We start from the raw sequence: 26310 nt of genomic DNA on the forward strand, positions 1-26310 counted from the left end.
TGGGTTGTTTTTTCAGAGTCAGGAGTGAGTATGGGCAGTCTAGGGAGGAGACCTGGGGAGGCAAGCTTTGAGACCAGTTATTTCTATGCTCTGGCCCAGGGTACGGCCCAGACTTAGAACTGCAGTTTTTATTGGTCCCCTAAAAGACTGGTGTTTATTAGCTATCAGACACAAGTCTTAGTCTGTGCCAAGTCACTACCAACTGGGAGATTTGCTTTTTCCTCTCCTGTAGCAGGCATAAAAGAGGAATTAAAAAATCAGAAAGTCCTGGGTGCAGGAGATCTTAGAAGCCATCTAATCTTATCTTAAGATTTTTTAACCTCCTCATTTTAAAACAAGGAAACTAGGGTCCCAGAACAAAGGTGGAAATTAATAAGTCAAATTTTATTATTCCCCCCAAAATCAAATAATTAAGATATAAATTGTTTTTAAAATGCAGAGTTTCAACAGAAAACAATTACATAATACAAAAATGATCTGTGTCCTTATTTCAATAAAAAAGCAGAACCTCATCAGACACGTAACAGTACATGATGGCCTCTACTTTTATCCTCAAACTGATGATCTGTCTCCCTTCTCTGGATCCAATGACACAACAGCTGGCCAATGGATTCCAGCCCAGTGATGGTAAAAACGACATGCCAGAGAGGTGGGGGCCAGAGCGTGCCCCAGTGGGTGGATGGATACTTACAGCCGCTGAGGTGGTAGCAGGTGTCCCCCAGGCTGGCAGAAGAGCAGGCCCTGCAGGCTGCTGTCCACACAGCCCACCCCCACCCCATTCATTCCCTCTCACACTTCTGGAGTAGGCAGCCCACCTTCCATCACACATCTCTGCCTCCTCCCTAAAGCTCTTTAGAAGGATCACTTTGAGAGAGGCTGGCAGGTTTACCCAGTCAACTGTTCTTGAGATCCCTCTGGGCCGAAAGGCACCATGAGGGAAGTGTGGGTATGAGAGAGAGAGACATAGAGACACGGTCATTGAGAAACGTCAGAAGTGAGGGGCGGGGCACAGGCTGGCTTGGGTGTTTCCTGCAGAGATGGGGTCTACTTATGGAACCCCCAAACTGCACCAAGACTAGATATTCAGTCCAGGGTCTCCTGGAGGCCCTCTGGGAGGATGAAGAATTGGGAAAGAGGATAAAAGAAGCATTGTGACTTGGATTCAACAGCCACTGACACTTGGAAACACAATCTCTCAGCAGGGCCTCAGCTTTCGAGACACCAGCACACACACTTAGGGGGCCCTAAGCCCAGTGTCTGCCTCCCGAGGCCCTCTCAGCCTCTGGAACCTTCACGGTGTCCTGCAGCTGGGCACCTCCAGCAGTCCTGGCTGGTACTTGCATCTGTTCCTTCTTGGCCCCTCAGGTGGGCTGTCTCCTATCTGGAGTTCTCATCCAGAAGGGCAGGACCTAGTATTTTCAATCTCCCTGTCTCCCTCATGGGGGAGTTAGGGCCAGAGACTGTGCACCCTGTTATCTTGATTTCCTAGAACAGAGGCAATCCTGGGAGGCTGCCTGAATCCCAGCCACTGGATGCTCTGCAGCACGGGGGTGGGGTGGTGGGGTGGGGGGCGCAGAGTCAGCTCCCCCTCCCCCAGGCACAGCTACGGCTCAGGAAAGGAGCACCTTCATCTGACAGGGCTTTGTGCCTCTCAGTTCCCCGTCCCATTTCCTCTAAATGGCATCTGGTCTCCCTTTTTCCTCCCCACGCCCACCTTCTCAGAGACCCTTCCTGTGTCAGACTGAGCGACATCCTGTCTCATTCCTCAAAGGTTCCTGAGCACAGGTTGTGAGAAGCAGAGCAGGTATGACCCAGAGAATCCCGGCCCACCCTTCCCTTCCCAGCTGGTGGGGTGGGCCCTCTCATCCCGCTCAGCCCCAGGAAGTCAGGGCTTCTCCAGCAATGGGAAGCCCTCCGCCAGCTGCTCGCAGCAGCTCCGGGCTCCAGCCCACTGTACAGGTGTCCACAGCACAGGCAACAGGAGAACCCAAGCCACTGCCCAGCCCTGCTGTCCCCTCCACCCTCTCACTGCCATGCCTGCCATCCTGCCACCCCACCCCGGGCCCACCCCGGCCCCAGCTACCTGGCAGGCTCCAGCGGGGGACAGGCCGGGGGCCACGTGTCACTGTGGGACTCCAGGGCATCGATGAGCCTCTCCCGAAGAGTCTGCACATCAGCTCCGGCCACTGTAAATGATGATGGGGGAGGGGAGTGATGAAGGGGGCAGGGGATGAGGAGTAGGGTGCAGATCCCAGCTTCCCTCACAGAAGAAAGGGCCCAATGCACGAGCTAGCTCTGAGCAAGACGAAGCATCTGTCAGTCCTCCTCCACGTGAGGCAGGTGGGGGTCACCCCCGGCCCTAAGCTCGGCAGAGGGACCCATCCCTCAGGGCAGGAGAGAGCGCCCCAAAAGCCCTCCGCACGCTGTCTGGCTGCTCCTCTGGGTGCCCATCCCACTTTGACACAAGGGCCATTCTGGGAACACCTGACCCCGCTTCCCAGGACGGGCTTCTTCAGCCTCGTTTTCCCAGAGGAATCTTCCAGGCTGGCTGGGGAGGGCAGGTTCAGGAGGACATCCCTCTGGCTTTCCCTGGGGCCCTCCTCCCCCTTCAGACCTTGCTGGGCTCTCTCTCCCCTCTCAGTAGAAGCCCAGGTGAAGGAGGGAGAGGAAGACGCGGACAGCGCCAACGGGACCCCGAGAGCCGGGACACCCACCTGAGAGCGTGGTTCCTGAGCCGGTCTTGGAGAAGGCCTTAAAGAACTGGAAGCAAACACACAGGCAGGAGTCAGTGGAGCTCCGAGTACCACAGCCACAGCAGCTGGGCTGTGGAGGGCCAGCTGTTTACTCAATGGGGCGGCTATGGGGAAATGACTTTTGTGAGCCTGTTTCTTGGTCTGTAAAATGAGAGGAGGAGGTGTCTGCTCTTGGAGAGCACCCGGGTTCCTCTCCCCAGTGTCCTGCGCCCGAACCCTGCCCCCACAGCTCTGGAGCCCCCGGGGAAGCTGTGGCTCAGACACTTGACTGGAGGCGGCCTGTTTCTACGAAGCTCAGGGACCCAGCGTGTAGGACTAGTAAATAGCTCCTCTGTGACTAAATGATGCAGGCCCGTCTGAAAAAATAAAGTGAAGTCACTTCATACCCCCGACCCCACCCTGGAAAATGTCAGCGGCCTTTGGAGGCCATCTGTCCTGGTTCCTTATCTTGGAAGAGGGGCAGAGAGGCTGGCGTCTCTGGCCTCCAAGGACTCTCAGCCTGGTTCGGCAGACACTCCAGAAGGGAGGCGTCTCCAGTTCAGTCCTACTGAAGGGTAGGCTTGAGCCCCTGAGGAAACAAGCCTTGTAACACATGGGCCGGGCTAACTCTCTCCCCATTCGCATGACGCCCAGGGCCAGCCTGTCACCCCCTTGGGAGAGAGGACACAGGAGGGCACCTCAGAACCCGGGCTCCCGTCTCAGAGAGCAGCCAGAACCCCGGCCTGGGCTCAGGAGGAACGGAGTTGGGTCGTCCTGACAGGTGGCTACTTAACTGCCTGAGGGAGAGCCTGTGGGCTAGGGAGAGGTCTCTTCCTGAGGTCCCTAACCTCAGGGCTACCTGTAGCCATCTTGGGCCCCTGTGTCCAACAGCACGGCCGTTCGGTTATCCAAGCTGGTGCCTGTGTGCAGGCCCTCGGGTCTACCAGGCCTGGGTTCAAGGCCTGGTTCTACTACGCTCTTGCTGTGTGACCCTGGGCAATCTGTCCACCTCTCTGAACCTTCTCATCTTTAAGATGAGGATGACACTTGTCGACCTTGGAGAACTGTGACAATTCAATGACAACTCAAGTGCTTAGCATGGTACCTGGTACAGACAGCAAGAAATCAACACGTGTTAACATCATCATCCCCTTTCTTTGTTCCTTTTAAATACTAGGAAACACCGATCAGCTGGACCTGTCTGTTCTAGCTATTTGTAGGTAGAAAACTAAAATGTGGAGGCCACCTGCCCGCCTCTCCTCCGTGAACAGCAAAGATGTGGAGAAGTCACGCACCTCTCGCCACCTGAAATCTGCTCCTGCTGACCTCACCTGGACCCTGGACCTGAACCCTGTTTTATCCTCTCTCTACTTACAGCATTAATATAAACTTCTATTCTGGGTGAAAACCATTCACTGGCACATGCCACTTGTATTCCCAATAGTGTTCTTTGTAGATACTGAATATACTTTGAATTAAGAAAACTATATGCCATCCTTATACTTGTAAAAACGAGCACACTTTTCCAGGCTTATGACATGAGATCAAGTAGAGAGGGCATGTTATAGGCTGATTTTGTTTCTCAGAAACAAAATAAAAGACACACCTACTGGGGGTTTGGTTTGCTCACAAATAATATCCCAGAGGTTGGCCTCTACAGCTGCAGTTACGCAGAGTGATGTGGTCCTTGTACAGACAGGACAGATTTCAACTTGCTTCCATAGCTGTAAAAACATGACTGACACCATGACACCTTAAGCCATGTGGCTTTTCCGTGGCAATAGTTGCTACTGTCCATTACTGAAGAGTAGTGTGGTGACTCTTCTTCTTCAACCATCAGGTCTCCAAGATCTGAGCAGGGGCCTTATGAAAAGGGGGTTGGCATGACCTCCATCAAACGTGAGCCCCCCAGACCCAAGCTGAGCCTTCTGAAGGCCGTAGCCATGGGCAGTGGGAAGTCAGACAGGGGCCTGAGTTAGGGGCTTGCGGGAACTCCAAGAGCTCCCCTCACACAGCTGCCCCTTCTGTCCCAGCCACCTTCCAGAACAATGTCACCACCGGAGTGCTATTTCCCGCAACTCACACTCTAGAGGAACTTTTTCCTATCGATCATTCTCTTTCACTTTTTACTTAGTCTACCAGCTCCTTCACTAAGCCTACAAATAGACTCAGATCTATTTTTTTAAAAAGTCAAAAAAAAGAGAAGGGACAGGAAGGGATGAAGGATGGGAATGGAGGCTTCTCCAGTTGTGGCATGTCCCATTTTTTTGCACTGCCAAATTTCTCAGAACAGTGTGCTCTGCCTTCCCAAGAAGCCAGCCGTGGCTCAGGCCCCCTCGACTCAGCTGTGAGGGCTCCAGGAAAGTTAGGCTGACCTCTTTGGCCGTCCAGTGACCTTCCAGCCCTTCCTACTCTCTCCGCGGTATCTGTCGCCACCGCTGCCTGCTTCTCCTCCCCTCAGCCAGGGCTTTTTGGGCCACATCTTCCCGACACTCTCCTTCTCCACCTCATGTCATCACCCTCCCTTGGTTTGCCTGACACCACCCAGGCCTTTGTGGTCATCTTCACAGCCTTCCCTTTGCCTTCGTCTCAGCCTCGTCCTGTGCTCCTCCCGTGTGCCCATGGCCCCTGTCATCTCCTGCCCCAGTTCTCCTCCCGCCATGCATCAGACCGTGGCACTCTGCTGTTTAAAAAGCACAGGGAGCCACTGTCACCAACGAGGGGCTCAGTCTCTGCTTTTGAATGAATGAGTGAATAAACGGGTGAATGGACAGACAAACCCATTATTTGTCTCCCTGGCTGATGTCATCTACTTTGTCCCAACGCTTTGTGACCTGAACCCTGCCTCAGAGCCTCAGTTGTCTTAACTTCTCTTTCTTCCAGATGTTGGCACCCCTCCCTCAATACACGTGTACACACTCTTGGAGACTGAGTCAGCCCTCCCCCAACCTGTTTCTACACCCAGCTCCTCCCTGCCACCCAGCCCAGGACCTCCCTCTCCCCCAAGCCCTGTGTTCTGTGAACCTGACCTTTGTGACACTTCTTCTGCAGTTCTCGATACCAGATGCCTTGTCTAAAGTAGGGCCTACCACCTACTTCCGGGACCACTACAACTGTCTCTACCTGTGCCCCGACTCATGCCCTAGAATCAGTAATACACTCCATCTGTTCACTCTCCAGCCATCACCCTCACCGCCATTTTGCATGGATTTCTAAAGGACAGTTCTGGTCTGATCACGTCACTCCTCCTAAAAAGCCCTTCCATCACGCCCTACTGCCAAGGAATAAAGTGTGAACTCGCAGCATCCGAGGCCTTCCAGGATCTGCCCCCACCCACACTTACCTCCCACTGGCCCCCTATTTCTTACACTTCAGCTATTTTGAACTTGAACCTGATCTTTCCACGCATCCACCTCCCAACTGGGAGGGCAGGACGACAGCTTCTTCACCTCTGCAAGCCCCACAGTGCCTGGCACAGTGTCAAGGACATGGAAACCCTCAAAAGACATTTGTTCAGTTGAATAGAGAACCTCTGCCCTTTGATCAGCTTGGAAGCTCATGTAAAAATCACATTAAAATCGAGTCAGGGCACATTTTTGTCCTCTTATTAATATGCATCCTTATTAAGTCAGCTGTTGGAGGCATGTGCTGTACCCAAGGGAAACCACCACCTTCCTTGGAAACAGGCCATTAAGATGCCAGCAGTGAGTTTTCTTTCCTCCAGGAGCAGTCAGCCCAGTCTCTTTCCTCTCAACACTTTGCCCAGGAGTTTCTGCCTTCCCCAACCATGGGGATCTCCCCAAAGGCGGGTGACCAGATGGCCTTGGGCAGGTCTTTGCCAACCTATCCAGGAACAGCTGCCTTCCCAGGGGGCAAATAAGGCTAAGCAGGAAGTACACTTGCCAGTGGCAACCATCAGTGGCACTGAGTCCAAGCCTTTGAAACAAGTTTTAAGGAAAATGACCTCCAAATGTCTTACAGTAAGCCTGTAAGATATGCACAAGCTTAACGGTTCCTACCCTGTGGACTGTCCGTGGAGAAGATGCCTAGAAGAGCATGAGTGACTGCTGAAAGCAAACCCATCTCCTTCTCTGGAGAGGCTAGAGACATCTTTCTGATCCCTGTGCCCCAGCTCCCTGACATCTCACCATCTAACGAGAGACACAAAATAATAGCCCAGACTGCAACCCCTACTCCCAGCCTTGAATTCCAGGACGGGCCATCCCTGGGCTCCCTCCTCCCGGGGCCCTGCCTCAGCCCCCACAGGAGCCTCTGCTCCAGCCAGATCAGCCTTCTCAGCTCACTACATGGCTCTGCCCATAGCCTCTGCCCTCACATCCTCCCTGCCCATGCTCCTCCTCCCTCCCAGCCAAACCTGATCTGTCCTTCACATCCTGCGGAAGTCCCCCTCCTCTGGGTGCTCCTCCTCCCACACGAAGGGCTCTTTGACGTGGGAGGGAGAGTTCAGTGAGCCCAAACTCCCCTGCGTTCACCACAGACACATCGCTCCCTGCCTGGCAACTAGCTGGGCACTCCAGTGCCCTGTGGACAGCACTCTCCTGTCTGGCCAGCCTTGCTTATCTTTCTGGTTGTGGCTTACAGGCCTGGCTTCTCTGCAATGGTGAGCACGGGGCTGTATCCACAGAAAACACTCACTCCACAGCTGCTACAGATGGACTGCCTCAAATGCAGCATCACAGAGGGGCTACCATGAGCCCATGGGCAACCGGAAAGAAGACCACTAAGATTCATGGAACTCTGGTGAACACCGCAGTGCCTTGGCAGTCTCACATGTAAGACCTCATTTCACACGTGGCAACGATCTATTAGGAGATATTATCATCCCATTTTTCAGAGGAGGAAACTGAGGCCGGTGGCTAGGGCATTGTTAAGCAACTTTTCGAGTCACAGTAAGAGGGGAGCCAAGATTTGAACTTGTGTCGATTATCTCCTCAGAATCTTGCAAAGGGAAGACTTCTGTCTGCTCCCACGCAAGGCTGCTGCTTCCTGTAATCTTGATCTCAGCCAGGCCCTCGGCTGCACTGTTCCATTATCCACTGAGGGGCGCTCCTGTGACTCATGGCAAAGCCTCCCTGACCCCAGGTTCTAGCCTCTAGGTCCCCAAGCACAAGCCAGAACCTGCTTCCAGCTATCCTCTCCCTCCCTCACCTCTGTTCTCTTCCAGCTGGGCACAAGCTCCCATCTGATTGGGCCCTGATGCAGCTGGCCCGCCCTGCAGGGCCAGCTGTTTGCTAAACAGGATGGGCTGGTGGAAGCTGTTTGCTCAGGGTGACAAGGGGCAGGAAGCAGAGGAAAGGGACAATGACACATGTCACTGGGGGTGGCCAGACTCCTGTGTGGGCCTGTCCCCTTTACACTAGCAATACTCTCTCTTCGGCCTATTCATCATCTTAGAGCTTTCAGCCTTCGTGGGTGGGGGCGAGGACGGGCCCCAGTCCCCAGGGGACCAGGGCTGTCTCTCTGGCCGGCTGGCAGCCAGGGCCACCTCTGGGCTCTGCACTGCGTTCCAGGGAGTTCAGCCACGCTGCTCACAGGCACACTGGGCTCTCAGGAGGCCAGAATTTCTGGAGATTTGGAATCTGAGTAGTGCTTCCCAAACACCAGAAGCAATCTAGCAGTAAGCTGTAAAATCAACTTAGTGAATCACAGCCAGTTTTTTTTTTTTTTTTTTTAATAAATAGAATAGAAAATATCAATGTGTACTGCACTTACTAAGAACATTGTTTTATGAAACGACTGCTTTTAGGGACAACGGATCCAAATCGACTTCTGGATCTCCTTGTAAATATCGCTGGCCACAGTACCAAGATCTGAAAGCCACTGCTTGGGGCCTTAGAGCTGAGATGCACCAGTAGCTAGAACTACACGCACCCTGGCCCAGAGCCCTGAGGCCAGGGCACCGAGTGCCTCTCCCTGCCAGGGCTGAGCGGCGGGCTGCCTGGGAGAGGCTGAGAGGTCACCACTCTGGTCTCTGGAGTTCTGAAGAAATAGACAGGTGACTCCCAGCCCAGCCCCGCCTGGCCCGGCCTGGTGCTGCCCGTGTGGAGGCAGGAGAGGTCAGGGAGCCCCGCTCAGGGGCCCTCCCAGCGCCCCTCCCACAGCCAGCTGGGCGGCTGGGGAGATGAATCACTTGAGGCACCCGGGCTGCGTGTTCTGCGTGACTCGGGTAGGCGCCGAGAAGCTCTGGATCTCCTGGTGTGGCTGGGCCGCCTCCTTCACACCCACTGAACCCCAGCCTCTCCCAGACACAGAATGTCCCAGGTGCCAGGCCCCACGGAACCCCCCAAGAAGGTCCCGACCTGGCCATAGGCCCATCACCAACCCTCTTCCCGGGGGTTGGGCAGTAGCTGGACCCCTGAGCAGAACCCTCAGTGGGACCAAAACTCTGGCCTGTGAACAGGGACTCCTGCCATCACCCTGACTCTTTTCCTCAGCTTCCCACAAGGGGTTGCTCACCCTGACTCATCAGAAAGAACAGAAGGCTCCATGCTGCCCCTGGAGAATAATTTTGAATATTTCAAGTTACATATCTTGGGGCTGGGGATAGGGGAGTGGCCCCATCATGGGAGTCTTTAATGTAAAAGAGATGGTTAATAGAAAATGTCTCTGCTGCCTCCTCTAAATGATAACAGCAGCAGCTGCTGCCTCAGGACACCTCCCAGGCCAGTGGAATGGGGGCTTAGGGCCCTCACCCTAAGTGGTAAACAGGAGTGTGGGAGGGAGCTCTCTTGGGCCACAGAAACCCTGAACCCAGCAGGAGGTCACTGGCCATGAGAACAGGACCATCTCATGGACTCAGAGCTGGAAATGGCTGGAGGAGAATGTGGACTCAGAACTGGACGTGGCTGGAGGAGCCCAGGGTCTTACTCTCCAGAGGAATTCACCAGGTGTCCTCAGGCTCAGATATGGTTCAAAGTTCCACCTGGCAATTGAAGCCCCTCAACTCAGAGATCTCTTGTTCTGGGGACAACGCTTGGCTTTTCAGTCTTCAAAGGCATTTCCTGCTTAATCCTAGTGGAAGCAGAGGAAACTGCTTTTCTAGATGCCATTCTGGGGGGCGGAGGGGAGCAGGCTAATTATCTATGGCTGGAGAGAGAGATGCGGATGTGGATTCTTTAATTTGGAGGAGAACTAATTGGATTACAGCCGGACCTGAGCCCTGAGGAGGGCACACAGCCTTGCTGCTCTGGGCTTCCCAGGGCCTCTGACGTGAGAGCCTTGGAAGGCGTCCAGATGCTAACTAAGTGGCTGATGCCCTGCGGGGGGCAGGCAAGGTCTCATCAGAGCACTCATGCTGCCTGCAGCCAGAGCCGGGTGACGGGCCGTCATGTGTCGACTCCTGTGATGGGTATCCCTGCAGCCTGAGGCACGGGGCTAAGCCTCTCCAGACAGGTCACTTCTGAGACACTCAGGTTCAAGGCACTGGCCTGAGGAAGATGAGGCCTGCCAGTGTCTCTCGGGTCCTTTTTGGGGAGACCATGAGGTCCCCTGAGTCTGATCCTGCCCCCAGGTATGTCAGAGCCTAAACCCTGGTTTTACATGGTTGAGATCAGCCCTCTAAGGCTGGGAGGTTGGGGGTGGGGGCGGGGGAAGGAGTTGATTGGAAAGAGGCTCCCAGGAGCTGGGAGCTCTCATCAACCTAGGGGATGATCACTTTTCACAGCGAAAATCTGTGGGTCCCAACACGACAACACACAGCCAGCCCCTTTTTATAAAGGGGAGAAGGTCACACACCATGTGAGCCTCTTCCTTTTCTGCCTCCCAGTTCACATGCCTTTCTGCCTCTAGAGAAGGTGTCTCATCAAAGCACAGGACTCCAGGGGCTGGGATCTAATCAGGTCAGGCCCAGAAGCCTGGGAGGACCCCCACGGAGCTCAGCCGGGCAGATGCCAGGGAAGCACGGGGCAGCCGGCAAAGTGCTCCAACGACACTCCCCCCTAGGCCCGCATTGCCCTCTCCCGGTCACACACCCTCACGGTTGGGAAGCCAGGGATGTTGAAGTCTCTGCAAACTGCGCTGTTGGTCTCCTCAGCACAGTCCAGAGCAGCGAGATTCAGCGCCGGCCTCCAATCTGAAATGACAAAAAAAAAAAAAAACCCTGGGGTAAGTACACGCCATCCCCACCAATGCCCACAGTGCCTGTCCCAGAAGCTCTAAGGAGAAAGGTCGCCCCTTCTTCAAAAAAGGGCCTCTGAGATAGCTGGGTTATTCTGCATTTAGCCTGTGCTTAGGGCACAGTTACCCAGCACCAGCAGCCTACTCAGGACGGCAATCTGTGTTTCTCCATTATTCGGGGGTGGAGGAGGGACACAGAGGCTGAAGGGAGGTGTGAGACCAGCCTGGCCCTCCTGGGGAAAAGCCTCTGGGAAGTTGCCTCAGCCGCTGCTGGCCTCTAGAGAGGGTCAGCTCCAGAAGGGTGAAGAGCATGCCTCAGGAGTTCCGAATTCCCCAGTGGACCCTCGGTGAAGGCTTCTGTGGCCAAAGGTGCTGGCTGTCAGCCCCATTTGGGTGGGTGGGACACAGGGCAGTGAGGACCGGCTGCCCAACCAGAGATGAAGGCACAGGTCTAGAGGAGGCGGGCGAAGACACCTGGGACCTAGAGCCGCTGGGAAAGAAGCCCTGAGGCCAGGTCTGGAAGGAGTCGAGCAGCACCCCAGGCCAGTTGCTTGGGCACCCTGCTCCTTCGTCAGGCCCCAGGCCATGAGTCTCCCTCTGCTGGAACTTACTGGCAGAGAGAACAATGGCACCGATCTGGGCCGCAGCCCAGGACCTACGAAACAGAAAACAAACTCATCAACCAGGCAGGCCTCGCGAGCTCTGGCTCCAGGTCAGGTGCCCCGGGAGTACCCACCAAAGTGCCACGTTATGGTGAGGCTGCTCCTGCCAGGCGGGAAGACAGGCACATGAAGCTGCACAGACCGTGAGGTGGCAATGGAAGGGTGGTACCATGCTGAGTGGCACAGGGCCCTGGAGGAATGTGGCCACAGGGGAGACCAGCCCTGAGGACCATGCAGGGGCCTGGCAGGAAAGGTGGGAGTCGAGTGGAGCCTCAACAGTCATCGAGCTGCCAGGGAACCAGGGAACGGGGTGGGCAGGTGAGGAGCAGATGGACTGTGAGGGCATGTACACAGACCAGGCGGGCTGCAGAGGCGCTGCTGGGAGGCAGGCAGGGGCCAGCATGGGCGTGCAGGCAGGGGGTCTGGGCTGACTCCCACAGCACCCTGCAGCATGGGCATTTCTGGGCATGTAAGGGAAGGAGCAAGCCTGCCCGGGGATTCGGGGAGCCCACATCTTCCCCACAGGGCCCTTCACCTCCCATCTGGAGCACAGGATGGGGTGCGGTGGAGGGTGACACAGGCAGCCCACGCAGAACCCACTAATGACAGGAGACTAACTGCCAAATAACATCCCCAAGACCCAGGACCTCTGACCTCGCCCCAGAACTGTCCCTTACAACATCTGAAAAACCATCGGATCTCCCAAGAACTGTTTATGCCCAGAGGAGCAGGGTCACCCCCAATTCCATGACAGAAGAGCCAGGATACCACTGCACACCCTGAGCCAGCCCTCAAAGGAAAGGCTCTGAAGGTTCAGAGCTGCCAAGCTGGTCCTTCTAGAGGTGACACAAGGGAGGGGGTCTGGGACTGTGAGGCAGGCCAGAGGCAATGCCCACTTCCTCCCCACCCCCTCCCCTCTGCTTTCTGGCTGGCAGTCTCCTCTTGGCACTGAATCCTGGTGGGAGAGAGACGTGAGGATGGGGGAGTAGGGCATGAATGGAAGTGTTCTGCAGAGACAGGTGAGCCCCAGCCTGTGATGCCATTTCCCCAACGTTCCCCCATCTCATCGAACCCCATTTAGGGAGCTCCTGGCTCCCCTGGCACAGAAAGACAGCCTTTTGAGCTACAAACGCCTGCCAGCCCGAATGGCCTGTGTCCTTTGGTCTTACATCTAGCTGCAGGGTGGCCTGCACAAATGGGGCTGTTGGTCACTGGTCAGGGTCTGCTCCGTGCTAGGCTCGGGACAGGAGCCCTCCTGCCCTCCCTGCCACTCTGCTCTCCCCATACCCACCCCCACTGTAGGCACCACGTGGGAGGGACAGAGTCAGGCAGTCCAGCCACGCGGAACCACTAATCCCAACCATCGTCCGTGTCCTGTCCACCCTCCCTCGCAAGTCTCCTCCCGCCCACTCCCTAGTCTAGTCTCCTTTTCCCGCTCCTGGGTTCTTTATCTCTAACCTCACCTCTAACCACCCTCCCAGTGAGCTAGTGCAGGGTTTCTTGTCCAGATGAAATGTCTCATTTCCCTCCTGGCCAAAGTTCTACTATGCTCTATCACCGGCTTAGCTGGCCTCCAGTGATCTTTCCTATCTGCAGATCTATGTCACTCTCTATTCAATACTCTTTGGTGGCTCCCATTGCCTCTAGAAGAAAACCTATAGGCATAAGGCCTTTTTTGGTCTGGTCCCTCCCCACCCAGCATCCCCTTACCACTTCCCCAGATCATACCCCAGGAACTCTGAGGGTTTTCTTCTTTCTTAAAAGCACAATGCTCACCAAGGCTACTCCACGGCCACCTATACCCTTCTAACAAACTTCCAGTTGTCAGGTACAACTCAACTGGAACAGGATTTTCCCCTAGAAAGAGTCACCTTCCAAGCCCAAGGCTCAGGACCTTGTGCTCGTTTCCACCACACAATTCCAAGCCTGTCCATCCCACAGCCTGTTCATCCTTGAACCCTCCTTGCCAAGCTTCCGCATTATCCTGAACTCAATAGGTTCTCAGCGACTATTAACTGAATTACACAACTGACCCCTGTCCAAGGGCTCCTTCAAAGAATCCACCTGCCAAGGCAGGACCCAAGTTTGATCCCTGGGTGGGGAAGATCCTCTGGAGGAGGGCATAGCAACCCACTCCAGTATTCTTGCCTGGAGAATCCCATGGACAGAGGAGCCTGGCAGGCTACAGTCCGTCGGGTTGAAAAGAGTCAGACATGACTGAGCAACGTAGCACGCAAGGGCCACTCCAGGGCGGGAACATCTCCCAGCCACATTCTATCCTCAGGTTCAGGTAAGGAGTGAGGTTAATGCCCGTCACCTGCAGGAGAAGCAAACTGCTCAGGGACGGGATGGTGCCCTGGATCACAGACAGAGCACCCCAGAGCTCCTTTCTCTGGCGCCTCTCCTATCCAAGGGAGGCCCAGCAAAGTGTGAGAAGTACAAGTCACCCCACAGGGTCATCTAGCACATTCCAGGTTTGGCTTCTTCAGCTCTGTATCTAGGGCTCTGGTCATTTAATTTGGGGAAACCCCCAGGAAAGATCCAGCTGTTCTCAAGAGAGTCACCAAGTCAATTAGATCTAAGGGCGGAAGAGAGACAATTTTGAGTCCTTCCAACAGTGAGGGCCCCTGGCCAGGGGTCTCACAGGGCCACTTGGCAGGGTGACCGAGGACAGCAGGCCTCAGCTGCTCCTCTCCTCTCAGAGACTACAAGACGCTCTCCCTCAGGCCAAGTTGTTGCTTGCTGCTCGCTGGGGAATGAGGCTCTCAAGGGACTGGCAGCAGGGTGGCAGGGGGTGGGGTTAGGACTCAAACTTGCTGCTCACTGGGGAATGAGGCTCTCAAGGGACTGGCAGGGGATGGCGGGGAGGAGGGGCTGGTTAGGACTCAAAGCTAGTGTTCCATGAGCACCCATGGCACACTCCAGATTCTCTCACCCCATCACCACCCCGGGCACCATTTCCCCTTGGTCGCCAAATGAGGACAGGGACCAAGAGGTCTCCAAGGGGCCCAAGGCCTACCAGACCCAAAAACCCACTTTCGTCCCTCTACCTCACCAGGGTCAAGACACTCCCTTTGTATTTTTGCCATTTGCTCTGATCACAAAGGGCTTCCCTGGTGGTTCAGCAGGTAAAGAATCTGCCTGCAATGCGGGAGACCTGAGTTCGATCCCTGGGTTGGGAAGAGCCCCTGGAGAAGGGAAAGGCTACCCATTCCAGTATTCTGGCCTAGAGAATTCCATGGACTGTATAGTCCATAGGTTCGCAGAGTCAGACACGACTGAGCGAATTTCACTTCACTTCTGATCACAACCTTCTCCATGAGAGAGAGAATGGTTAAAACGGTTTCCTCTTCTAGCTACACACCATTCTCTGCAACACACAAGGGTTGGTCAATATCACAGACTCAGCCCTTACTCAGATGATGATATCAGGCATGTTAGGTTATTGCATGCCTTATTTATGTAGTTTAATGTGCACAACTCCACTATGAAAAAGTAAGAAGGTATTTAGCTCTAGACCTGCTTTCTTAGACTGTAAAATAGAGATCAGATAACTGTGCCCAAGGTACACAACTAATCAGTGGTGAATATGGGATGTGAACCCAGGATTTGAGCCTCTCTGTTGGTCTCGAGAGGGCCCAGGACGCAACAGAAAGTTGCTCTGTTCAGCCAGGAAGCTCAGAGGGGATGGGATGGGGAGGGTGTTAGTAATGGGGAAGGCTGAGGTGGGGGGGGCGTGGTGGTGGTGCCTGGGAGTTCTCAGCTCCTGGTTCCTGGAAGTCTGCGACTCTTCTCTTTACGCCTTGATTCCCTCTACCTCCAGGAAATGGAAACCCAGTGCCTCTTCTTACCAGTCCCAGCCCGAGGGGGAGAGGGAGGCTGGGGCCAGTCAGGTGCTGGGAAAGTCCAGGCTGAGGAATGTTTCTCAGGAATATCAATGTCAATACCTTAATGAGCCATAATGACCTACACAGATCTGGTTTGACACTAGTCACCGCAGGTCTGACGATTCATCATTCTAGTAACAGCACCAGGAATAAAGACGGCCTTATCTGGGTGCCCCGCTGGTAAAGCTAAGCCACATTTAAGGGAAGCTGCCCTGCTGTCAAAAAGGAACACAGCTGGGTGGAGGAGGCTTTCTAAGGTGTTGGGTGACTTAATACCACAACCTGCAGGCCTAACACCGAATAATCAGCAGACTCAGCCCAGCCCTCCTCTCTATTCAATTACTGCCCTGGCAAAGTAATCTCTCCACTGACAAGAGTGTAAGTGAGCAAATGGAGGGGCTGAGAGGGGAGGTTAGGGTAGGCAGGGGACAGCTGTAGACCTTGGGGTGGTGGGAGAGGGAGACCTTGGGGTGAAGGGGGGTGCACCCCTTCTGGAGTCACGGGCAGCGTCCCCGCCCCCACTCACAAGACCCGGAAGGGGCACTGGACCCAAGGCCTGCTCACAGCTGTCACTGGCCGAAGCACCACGAGCACCTCACGTCTCCTCTCTGGGTCTGTTTCCTCACAGGTCAAAGAGGGCCGAGATGAAGGTCTCTCAAGTCCTTTCCAGCTCTGATACCCACTCCTGCCAAGGGGAATGGCTGAGACCTCAGAGGGTGATGCAGCCTGGGCTTCTATTCAGGCAGAGGCCAGGCCTGCCCCAGCCACAGGGGCCAGTCAGGTGGAGAGGTCAGAACGCGATCCCACCTGAGTCTCTAGGGAGTCCTTCCGACTCAGGGAGCCGGAGCCCGGCCTAGGCTGTTCCCACCACGTCCCCTCCCCCTTGATGCCAGCTTCTGGGCCATGAGACCATGACATGGCCAAAATGCCTTCCCTGTGCCTCACGCTGGCTGACACCCTGGGTCTGAGTCAAGGGGAGCCACGGCAGCAGCAGAAGCCCTGCTCCCCACGGCCTCATGGGGATCCCGTGAGGCTCATGTCCCCAGTCTGCAGGGGTGTTCAGTGAGCGGCTGCCCTGGGCCAGGCTCTACACCAGTAGCGCAAGGGTACCAGCAGGATGCGAGGGCCACACCTGGGAGAGAAAGGAGGGGCCGACACCGCTCGATGTCACTCAGCACCCACGTCTCACACGTCTCATCTCCTCGCTCTTCACCTGCGTTACCCTTCCTCCATCTCCCGCCTCACCACCTGGCCTGGCTCTAAAAAGTCAGGAGGAGCTGGGTGCAAGAACCTCCTCCAGTGCAGACACAGAGAACAGACTTACGGACCCGGGGCTGGGGAGGGGTGGGCGGGGAGGAGGAGAGGCTGGGACTAATGGAGAGAACAGCATGGAAACACATACACGACCATATGGAAAACAGATAGCCAGTGGGAATTTGCTGTATGACTCAGGAAACTCAAACTGGGGCTCTGTGACAACACAGAGGGGTGGGATGAAGTGGGAAGTGGGAGGGAGAGACTCCAGAGGGAGGGGACGTATATGGATACCTATGACTGATTCATGCTGATGTACGGCAGAAACCAACACAATATTGTAAAGCAATTATCCTTCAATTAAAAATAAATACATAAAAAAAAGAGAGAACCTCCTCCAGCATCTGTGTAATCTTGGGCAAGTTACTTAACTGTTTTGTTTTAAACAGGACTATCTGTTGCTCAGATGTCTTCTCACAAAGATTGTCTAAAGGCCTGTAATGGCCAATAAAGGCCTTTAGCACAGTGCCTGGCAGAAGGCAAGTGTGTAATAAATAACTATTTAGATAAAGGCCTCTGTGACTTTGCCCTTCCCTGAATCCCCACAACAAGAAATGGCTAAGCCACGCTCCTTTGACCCTTTTCAAATATAGCTTCTTAGGGGTGCCAATTTCCCTGCTGGGTGATTTACCCAATAGTAATGTAAACAGTGCTTTGTACACAGAAGTCACTCAACAAATATTTGCTGATTGATTAGCCGGTAAAGAAGCCTGAAGGTCTAAAAGGAACACAATTTCCCAAATGTATGGTGAGGTAACAAGAGCTGCTCTGGAGTAGAAAGGGATGATCTGGGTCCTTAGAAACAGGTGCTTTGCCCCAGGGTAACAACTGCCCCAGAGAACCTAGCCCACAGGTTACTGAAGAAATGAGCCCTGGCCAGTCAGATTGAATGCCTGAGGCCAACTCGGCAGGATTGCACAATATTCTCCCCCACTTCCACCCCGCCCATAACCTTCCACAGTCTCACTGCTCCTACCCAACACATTCATACCAAAGGCAGAGGGCAGGGGCCACAGGCCCCTGGGCCTGTGGTGGTGGGAGAGCAGCCCTCTGCTGGTCCACAACCAAACTTTCTCAAGGAACCTCAGAACACAGAGGTGTTGAAGGGCCTCACCAGGAAACACCTCCTTGGACTGGAGTGGAGGCATTCTTTATCACGGCAACACAACACCAGATTCGACAAGTCAGTTCCCCCAACCTGATCCTGCTTAGGGAGCTGACACCTCCATGGCTCATGAGAGACTCCAGGTTTTCACCTAAACCTCCTACCTCTCATGGACTGCGGTTCATCTCCACAGACACCATTTTCCTTTCTAAGGGTAAGTTTTGACTTGCTTTTTTTAGGGAAAGACTCTTACTTCCTACAGTGGGGAGAAGACCCTCATCTAGGAGCAGGCAGGGTCAGTGTCTGGATGTACAATTCACTGGAAATCTCTAGGTTGCAAGAGAATGAACTCATGAGTCAGCTGGAAGGTAATCTTTCTGTCCATCACTCTCAAGATCTAAGAATCTTCTAGATGGAGTCCATCTGTAGCCACTAAGGACCTCTTATGGCCTCAAAGTAGAAACTGACCTAGGACTTTTTATGATGTTCAGGACCACAGTGTCCCCTGAACACCTAACACTGCTTAGGTGTTCAGATTCCACGTTCAACATTCTACCTGCCTCCTGCTTTGACCAGATGTGTAGATATCACTGAAATAGCATGAAGAACTGCTGAGAAAAGGCACATTTAGGTGACAGAACTGTAGAGGCCTGCAGACAAGTGTCTATATGTAATTTGGAGGGAAACTGGTTTATTGGTTTTGTTTTAAAATAACTTTCCAAGACCATATGGCTAGACCATATGATACATCTTTCCATCTGGCCACTTCAGCAACCACTGTGCAAGCTGCTCCAGGGAAGAAGGGGCCTGAGTTTGAAAACCAACATACAAATTTACAAATGTAACATCTACAACATCTACAAATGTAACAACATCTCTGTGTGTTGGTCACTCAGTCATGTCCAACTCTGTGTGACCATAGCCCACCAGGCTCCTCTGTCCATGGGATTCTCCAGGCAAGAATACTGCCCTCCTCCAGGGGATCTTCCTGACACAGGATCGAACTCGTGTCTCTTATGTCTTCAGCATACACAGGTGGGCTCTAGTGCCACCAAATGCACTACTCTACCGCAAACAGTTAAGTTTATCAAAAAAAATACCAACAGCACAGCAGGGGAACAACAGCTCCAGTTGTTTTCTCTCCAGGAAGAGGCCTATTCCCTAAAGACAACTGCAGTCTTCATTCAGTGACCACTGAAGGCCAGGAGCCCTGCTAGGGCCCTAGCACCATAAGCAGGAAATAGCTCCACTCAGAGCAGCATATCAGAAATACAGCACTACCACATACCAGCCCCGCCCAAATACCCACCACCCGGGCTAGACAGATGGATGACCCCACAGGGATCCTGACTTGCAGAAAGGAAACTGAGATACTGTACATCGAGTACTTACTCAGGAAGCTGACATTTATTGTAGTAAGCACTAGATAAATATAAATTACTATGGTTGCCATATTTATTCAGCTCCAAAACTTAAGTTTTTAAAAACATTAACATTTCTGTAATGGAGGATGCCTTTAAATCCCTATCCATCTATTAGTGATCATCTTATCCCTCTACCTCTCAGGCTGATAGTAAAAGAATGGCAATTGACGGTCTCTTTAGAATGAAGAAAACATGGTATTAGCGGCCAGGCCAATGAATGGTAAAATGGAGTAAGGGCCAAAGACACACCAAGAGGCTGCCCTCAATCAGGCCTCTGGGCTCCTTAGGTTAAAGCAGAAGGAAGGGGAGACAGAGGAGGGCCCAGAAACTAAAGCCGGAGGCAGCAGGTCAGGAGAGGCCTGGAAACAGGAAACAGGGAAACTCTGCCTCAAAGATAAAGCTGAGAAAGGAGTCTACGTACCAGCTGGGTCTGCTAGCCAAGGGGTGGGGCAAGGAAGGAGGGAGTGGGGATAAGAGGGCAGTCGAATGAGTACTGATCCCATCGCAGCTGGGGAACTCGGTAGGAGGGTGCTGCTGCCACAAGGCTGAACTACAGGAAGCCGTGTAAGGTGTCAGCGAGGAGGAACAAAGGCGACCACGTCGCAGGCATGGGGGCCGTAAGCCGGCAGAAGACTGACATGGAAAGCAGGGCAGGTCTGCGGACCCAGACCGCGGGAAGAGGGAGAGAAATTCGGGACATCGGCCAAGGGGAAAAAGAAAGCGAAGGGCGGGAGCTAAAGATGGAGCTGAGAGCTGGGAAACTGGGCGCGGGGGTGGGGAGGGGGGTGGGAGGGGCAGAAAGAAAGATGGGCGGAGGTGATGGGCAGGGGAAAGCGGGCAATGCCGAAGGGGGCTCCGCAAGGCAGGTGGCGGGGATCCGCCCGGATGGGACGAGGAGAGCGAGCCTCCCCCCACCCAACCCCGGCACCCAGTTTCTCACCTTTAACGTCGTTGGCCAGTGCCTTCCACGTCGGGGCAAAGGCGATGCAGTGGCCGCACCAGGAGGCGAAGAACTCCACCGCCCAGGCGCTGCGGGAGCCCAGCACCGTGCGGCGCACCGTGTCCGCCCGCAGCAGCGTCAGTGGGTCGGAGGACGAGTAGAGCGCAGAGCGCGGGGCCGCGCCAGCGCCACGCACCGCCAGCAGCAGCGACAGCAGCATCAGCAGCCGCGACGGCGGCGGTCCGGAGCCGCGGCCGCACCACCCCATCCTCGGCCGCCGCGCCGAGGCCACCGCTGCGCACAAGTTTTCGGAAGACTTGGAGCTCAGCGGCTCCGCCGCGGCACCTCCTGCCTCCGTCGGGAGGTGGAGCCCGCAGACCCCGCCCGCCATGGTCCGGCCCCGCCCCTGGCCCCGCCCTCTGGCCCTGCCCGCCGGCCAGAGAGGCGACGAAGGCAGAAGCCCGGCGCTGGTCTCCCCGCCCGGCTGCCAGCGCCTCTCTTCGCCGTTCGCCTAGACCTCACAGCTACTCGGGTTCTCGCCTCCGCCTAGAAAAGGCGGAGAGCGCAGCCCAGGCCCTCGAGCCCCGCCCGCCAAATGATAGGTGTGGAACATCCGCTGGGGCAGAGTCCCGGGCGACAGTGTCTCTCTGGGCGACCCGGGGAAGTTGTTTGGCTTCTCATGGGCCCCGTATCCAACGGAAAAGGAATCCGTTGGAATGGATTGGACCGATGGACGTTGTTCCCAGAAAGTGCTGGGGATCCCACCAAGCGACGAGAAGTTGTGACTTAGAAGCATGTGGGAAAGAGGGAGGGGTGGAAAGACAGTCTCTTGAGTGTGTAACCACAATGACCCCACGGGGATCAGATGTGTCCACACCGCCTGAGGCCTGTGACCATCCAAGGAAAACATATTTGAGGGCTTCCTGATAATGAATTAGAAGCCCCCTCCCATCATAGACTGGACTGGATTGGCATGGCCCATTGGGTGGTGTCAGAGTTTGCTCAGCGCGCAGTTCTGGCCACCTGGCTCCCAGCAGCCCAGGTCCCCCACATCTAACCGTCCAGTCTGCTCACGGGTCTCCATATTGACTTACATATCCCTCTCAGGAGTAACCCAATAACTAATCTTGTGTGCGTGTGTATTAAGGTGTTAATTATTAATTTTCCCTGCTCTACCTTTTATAGCTCCAATGCTGGGTTATCTTCAGGGGAGCAGGTGTTCCTCAGAGTGTTGTCACAAGTGATCTTTTTCGTCTGTGCCTCCTGGGTTAGCCCACCTTGCTTGTAAGTCTTCTGAGACTAGATTTGTTATTCATTCAACATTTATCTAGTAGTTTCTTTGTGCGAGGCGCTGCTGTAGGTACTAAGGCTAAGGCAGTACATAAAATCAAGACTCTACAGTCATGGAACCTACATAGACAAGGACAGAGACATAAATGTAGATCCTGTGTTGACAAAGGTTCTGAAGAAATGTACGATGAAGTAAGAATAAAGTGACAGAGGAAGTGGTATTTTATTTGACAGAGGAAGTGGTATTTTATTTTAGATAGGGAGGTCAGGGATAGACCCATCCCTGATATTTACAGGGCCAGGGCAAACAGTGCAAATGGAGATAAACATATCATGTGTGTGTGCTCAGTCATTAAGTCACATCCGACTCTTTGCGACCCCCATGGACTGCAGCCCTCCAGGCTCCTCTGTCCATGGGATTTCCCAGGCAAGAATACTAGAGTGGGTAGCCATTTCCTTCTCCAGGTGATCTTCCCGACCCAGGGATCAAACTCATGTCTCCTACATTGGCAGGCGAATTGTTTACCACTGAGCACCTGGGAAGCCCCACATGTATATCTACCTAATTTAAAATTATAAGCCAGTCTAAACTTAGGTAGAAATCCTGTCCTTTCATCTTGACAAGTACACAGTCACAAAAATCTGGAAGGCCAAACTTAAGTTTAGGATTCTCAGACTCCCCCTAAGATGTGCACTGGAATGGGGCTTCTTGGGTGGTAACTGGTCCCTGGCCCTCAAACTTCCTCCCGTTCTTTGCACCCCAGCTCTGTCCCACTCTTCATGGGACTTTGTGCCTGCACCTATAACATCCCTGTCTGCATATCTGAGCTCCAGCCATACCTTTAGCAAATAGCCCATCCTTGGTTCCTCAAGAGAATAGACCTTGAGGAAAAGGCTGACGTAGTCTCTGGAAGTTGGCCTGGTACTCTTGGAATGGGAGTTCTAGGGTCTCGGGTACTCCCTGTATGATCTAAGAAGAGGTGAGGCACAGGAGCTTTGGGTGGGCACATCCCCTTGACCCATGGGCTTCTAACTCTGTGGAAAGGGGCATGGCTGGAAGAGGACTGGAGAGCTCAGAAGACAAGGTAGGGGGTTCCTCTTGCCCCCAGTGTGAAGGCAGTTCTAATGAGGTAATATTTGATCCAAAGACCCAAATGGAGAATGGGAGGGAAACTTGTGTCAATGTGGAAGAGTGTTCCAGGCAGATATCTGGAGGCTGGGGCTTTTGCTCCCTTCATCCATTCATATTCTCTGTGCCAAAGTCTTGAACTGCACAGATAGTCCCCTGGCAACCTGGGATTCCCAGGGATGGATGCACTCCAGTGGTGAGATCAGGTGCCGATAAAAGTCAAGTGCCTTCACTCTGTTGTTAAACAGTGTTGTAGTTATCTTCCCTAGGGAATTAAGGGGACAATGTTGGCTGAACGTGAAGAGTACCTGGGAAGGACAGCCCATGTAAGTACACAAAGACTTGTTTGTTCACATATCTATTTCAGATCATATCAGAAATAGAAAAGAATACAAATGATAAGAATGGAATAAGGTTTCTTGGCAATTTCTTCTTTGAAGAAATTAGCATTGAGACTTATAAAATCTGGAACATCAGTGTCTCACAACAGTCATACGGGGGTTCTCAACTTTAAGTCTCAGAAGTCTGTTTAAACAGAATCTTAAAAGGAGTCTCAGATCAAAGCAAGCTGAAAGGTATGACCTACAGCAGTAACCACTTTCTGTGGTCCATGGGGGCTTCTTGGGAACCCTAGGGATCCCCTTGACCACCATGTGAAAACCACTGGTCTAGAATTGAAAACAGAAAACATAATTTTACAACTTCCTGGCTTGCTCTTCCAGGAGCTTCCTGGGATGAAAAAGTGCCAGAGAAGGAAATCTACTTGGGGATAGGGCATGGAGGGGGGACGACGTGCCAAGGAAAGGATTGAAAGTGGGGGCATTTGGGAATTCCTAGCTGGTTCCCTGTTCCCCTTCCTGCATACACGTGGTAGGAAAGTGAGGCAAGATAAATCAGATGCGAGAATAAAAGTAACGGCTAATAGTTTGCACCTGCTCTGCTGAGCACTTACAGACGCTACTCATTTAACCCTCACCCCATCCTTATGAGGTTGAGAATATTATTGTATTATCTAATTTTTACCAATGAGAAGACTAAGGTCAAAGGAGCCCTGTTGACTTTCCCACTTGTGAATCATTCGTGTGTTATGTGTGAATAAAAGGGAATTTGGGAGTCTTTCCACTAAAAACAAGATAGACGGTAAGAGGAATGCAGCTTCTACACCAATACAGATGGTGATGGTGAGCAACAGAATAGTGTTTGGTAAAACGTGTCATCCAGTGGCAGAGCACTAGATGACTTTCTACTTACTCACTAGCACTGAGGATCAGAGAGAGTGTGAGCCGCTGGAAGGCAAGGGCTGAGCAGCAGGGAAGGAATCGTGGCTTTGTCCCTTCAGAACTTGCCTCTTGGTCTTCAAGGTGAACCTCTCCATGCCTGGGCTCAGTTGGAATACCCGTTGTGAAAATTGGAAGAGAGGTCGTGAGAGTCCATTATCAGTTAGATATGGCAGGAAAGAAAAGGCACCTTCAGAAGGATGGCTGAGGGGATTGCTAATGGATGGACTGGTTCAGAGGTGTGTGTGGGTGGAAGGACCTGACAAGACGTGTAAGGTCCCTAGCAACTAATGACAGAAGTCCTTCTTGCACTCCTCCAGAGGAGGAAATTATGGGAGGGAACTCTGCGAGGAAGACTGGTGGAAGCTGAGTCCAGGAAGAGAGGCCTCCCAATAGGAGCCGTGACCACAAAATGCTGCCACTGCCAGGGACACAGAGCCAGGAGGAAAGCAGGGAGGCACCAGGGAAATCTCACTTCCATCTCTTTCTCCCCCGGTCCTCTGCTGTCTTGCCATCACCTCCCATTGGCCAAACTCAATCAAAACCGGAAGTGAGGATGTCCTGATTATAGTCCATAAAAGTGGGCTTCTGAGACAAAAGGCTGGTTAGAGGAAGGTAGAGGAGGCAGAATACTGTACCTAAACTTGGGCACTTCGAGGCCTTAGAAATGAGAGTGGGAAACACAGAAATCCCTGCCTGTCCTTCTGTGAGTCTCCTGGGTGGGCGCAGGGAACTGGGGGTCTAGCCACCCACTGGAGAGAGCCAGCATGCAAGGGCTTAGGCAATCCCTTCCCAGCTCCTTATTCTTTCCTGCTCACACTTAGCCCAATGGTCTTATTCTTGATCTGTCTGAGGAGACTGAGGTCCAGAAAGGTGAAGGCGCTTGCGCAAGGTCTCACAGCAAAGTAATGGTAGAGTTCATTTTCATCAGGCTTTCCAACATAGCTATTGAAATATTAAGATGAGGACCTCTGTGAAAAGGATAAATGGGGCAGAGCCCCATATTCAGGTAGAGCTTCCCTGGTCCCCAGGTCATTTGGCAATTCAAAGGGAATAGGTACCTCCCCCACAACAACATACTATTCTAACCCCTCTGCTTTCTCCCTCTTTCCATCCTCATTCCACAAGGACAAGCAGATTATTTCAAGTGAAGATATAAGGCTGTAGTCTCCAGGGCTTTCTGTTAGAGCTCTCTGGCCAATATCAAGAGGCAAGCCTTTTAGGAACCTGCAAGTCATCAAATGAGGCCTGAAGTCAAAAGCATCAGGGCCACAAGGCTGAGTCGCTGGGGTGGAGTTGTCCAGTCTTCCCCTCAGGAGACTTCTGGGGACCTTGCCAACCTTGTGATACTGTGGGATTGGTTTGGGAGAATGTTAGGCTCCTAGAATAGATGTCTGTGCACTTACTGAGCGCTTCCTATGGGTTGAGCACTGTTAAGTAGAGGGGCTTGGGGTGGGAGTATGGGGGGCTGTCAGTAATACCCCTGTGTCCCGTCTCAAGCAAGGAACAAGCACAGAGAGCAAATGGAGACGCAAACGCCTCCACTTTTTCACAGATGAAATTGACTGGAGAATGTGGCTTAGATGCACTTTCACGAAGCGTTCCTAATTAAACGTGACTCCAGCTCTTGACGGGCTGAGCCTGTCCGGTAAGCTGGCTGAATGGAGGAAAAGACTTCGGTGGGCACCTGCTGGCACACAGGCTGCCAGGTGCCAGAGGAGGAGATTCCGGAGAGACTGAGCCATACGGTGGAGTTCCTTTCCCAAAACTTACCAGTTAGGTCACCATCCTTCCTCTCAGTGAGGCAAGCAAGGACCAGAAAGAAGATGGCCATGTCCTCCTGCAGCTTGTTCTGTTTCAGGGACGAAGTGAACAGAAATTCCACTTATTAACCCTGAATGTTTTACATGTTTTATCTCACTTAATCCTCCGTACTATCCTATAATATTGTGATCTCCATGTTACAGACATAGTCTCTGAGACATAGAAAGCTAAATAACTTGCCCAAGGTCACACAGCTCTACAAGGACAGAGTTGGAGTTCAACACCAGATTTCTGCATGGATTAATCAATTTGTCTTGGTACATTAAATTTTTTTTAACTTTTTAAACAATGCCCTCTATGTGGAGTCAGACTCATAGCCAGGAAGCAAAGGATCCAGGCTGAATTGCTAAAACCTTTTGCCACATCTTCAGAGTTACAATAAAGCCATTTCAAGACAGCTCATGCAGTAATATAGATCTGCAAGTCTTGAAGTAAGCTTGCGGAAGACTTCTGTAATGTTGTCTGTTTTATACATTTACTACCTCATATTATTTGTTTGTTGGCTGTCAGCCCTCAGAATTTTAGTCAAGCCTTTGAAAATTCAGCCTGTCTTAGAGGAGATGAGATAAATATTTAATCCAGAATCATGA

At 53.1% G+C, this 26310-nt stretch overlaps 1 protein-coding gene across 2 annotated transcripts in view; it reads right to left on the bottom strand.

The window, feature by feature from the left end:
• QSOX1 (quiescin sulfhydryl oxidase 1) overlaps positions 1-20606 on the bottom strand; it is a 41584-nt gene extending 20978 nt beyond the window's left edge. For both annotated transcript variants that reach the window (XM_070384843.1, XM_070384842.1), the window contains exons 1-4: positions 20201-20606; positions 10724-10824; positions 2715-2760; positions 2084-2186 (exon numbers count right to left, since the gene is read on the bottom strand). In XM_070384843.1, the coding sequence (XP_070240944.1) occupies positions 2084-2186; positions 2715-2760; positions 10724-10824; positions 20201-20591 (641 nt within the window). In that variant the 5' untranslated portion in view covers positions 20592-20606. The remainder of the gene's footprint in view (positions 1-2083; positions 2187-2714; positions 2761-10723; positions 10825-20200) is intronic.
• Positions 20607-26310: the final 5704 nt, after the last annotated feature.

Source organism: Bos mutus, chromosome 16 (assembly GCF_027580195.1).
Source record: "Bos mutus isolate GX-2022 chromosome 16, NWIPB_WYAK_1.1, whole genome shotgun sequence".
NCBI lineage: Eukaryota > Metazoa > Chordata > Mammalia > Artiodactyla > Bovidae > Bos > Bos mutus.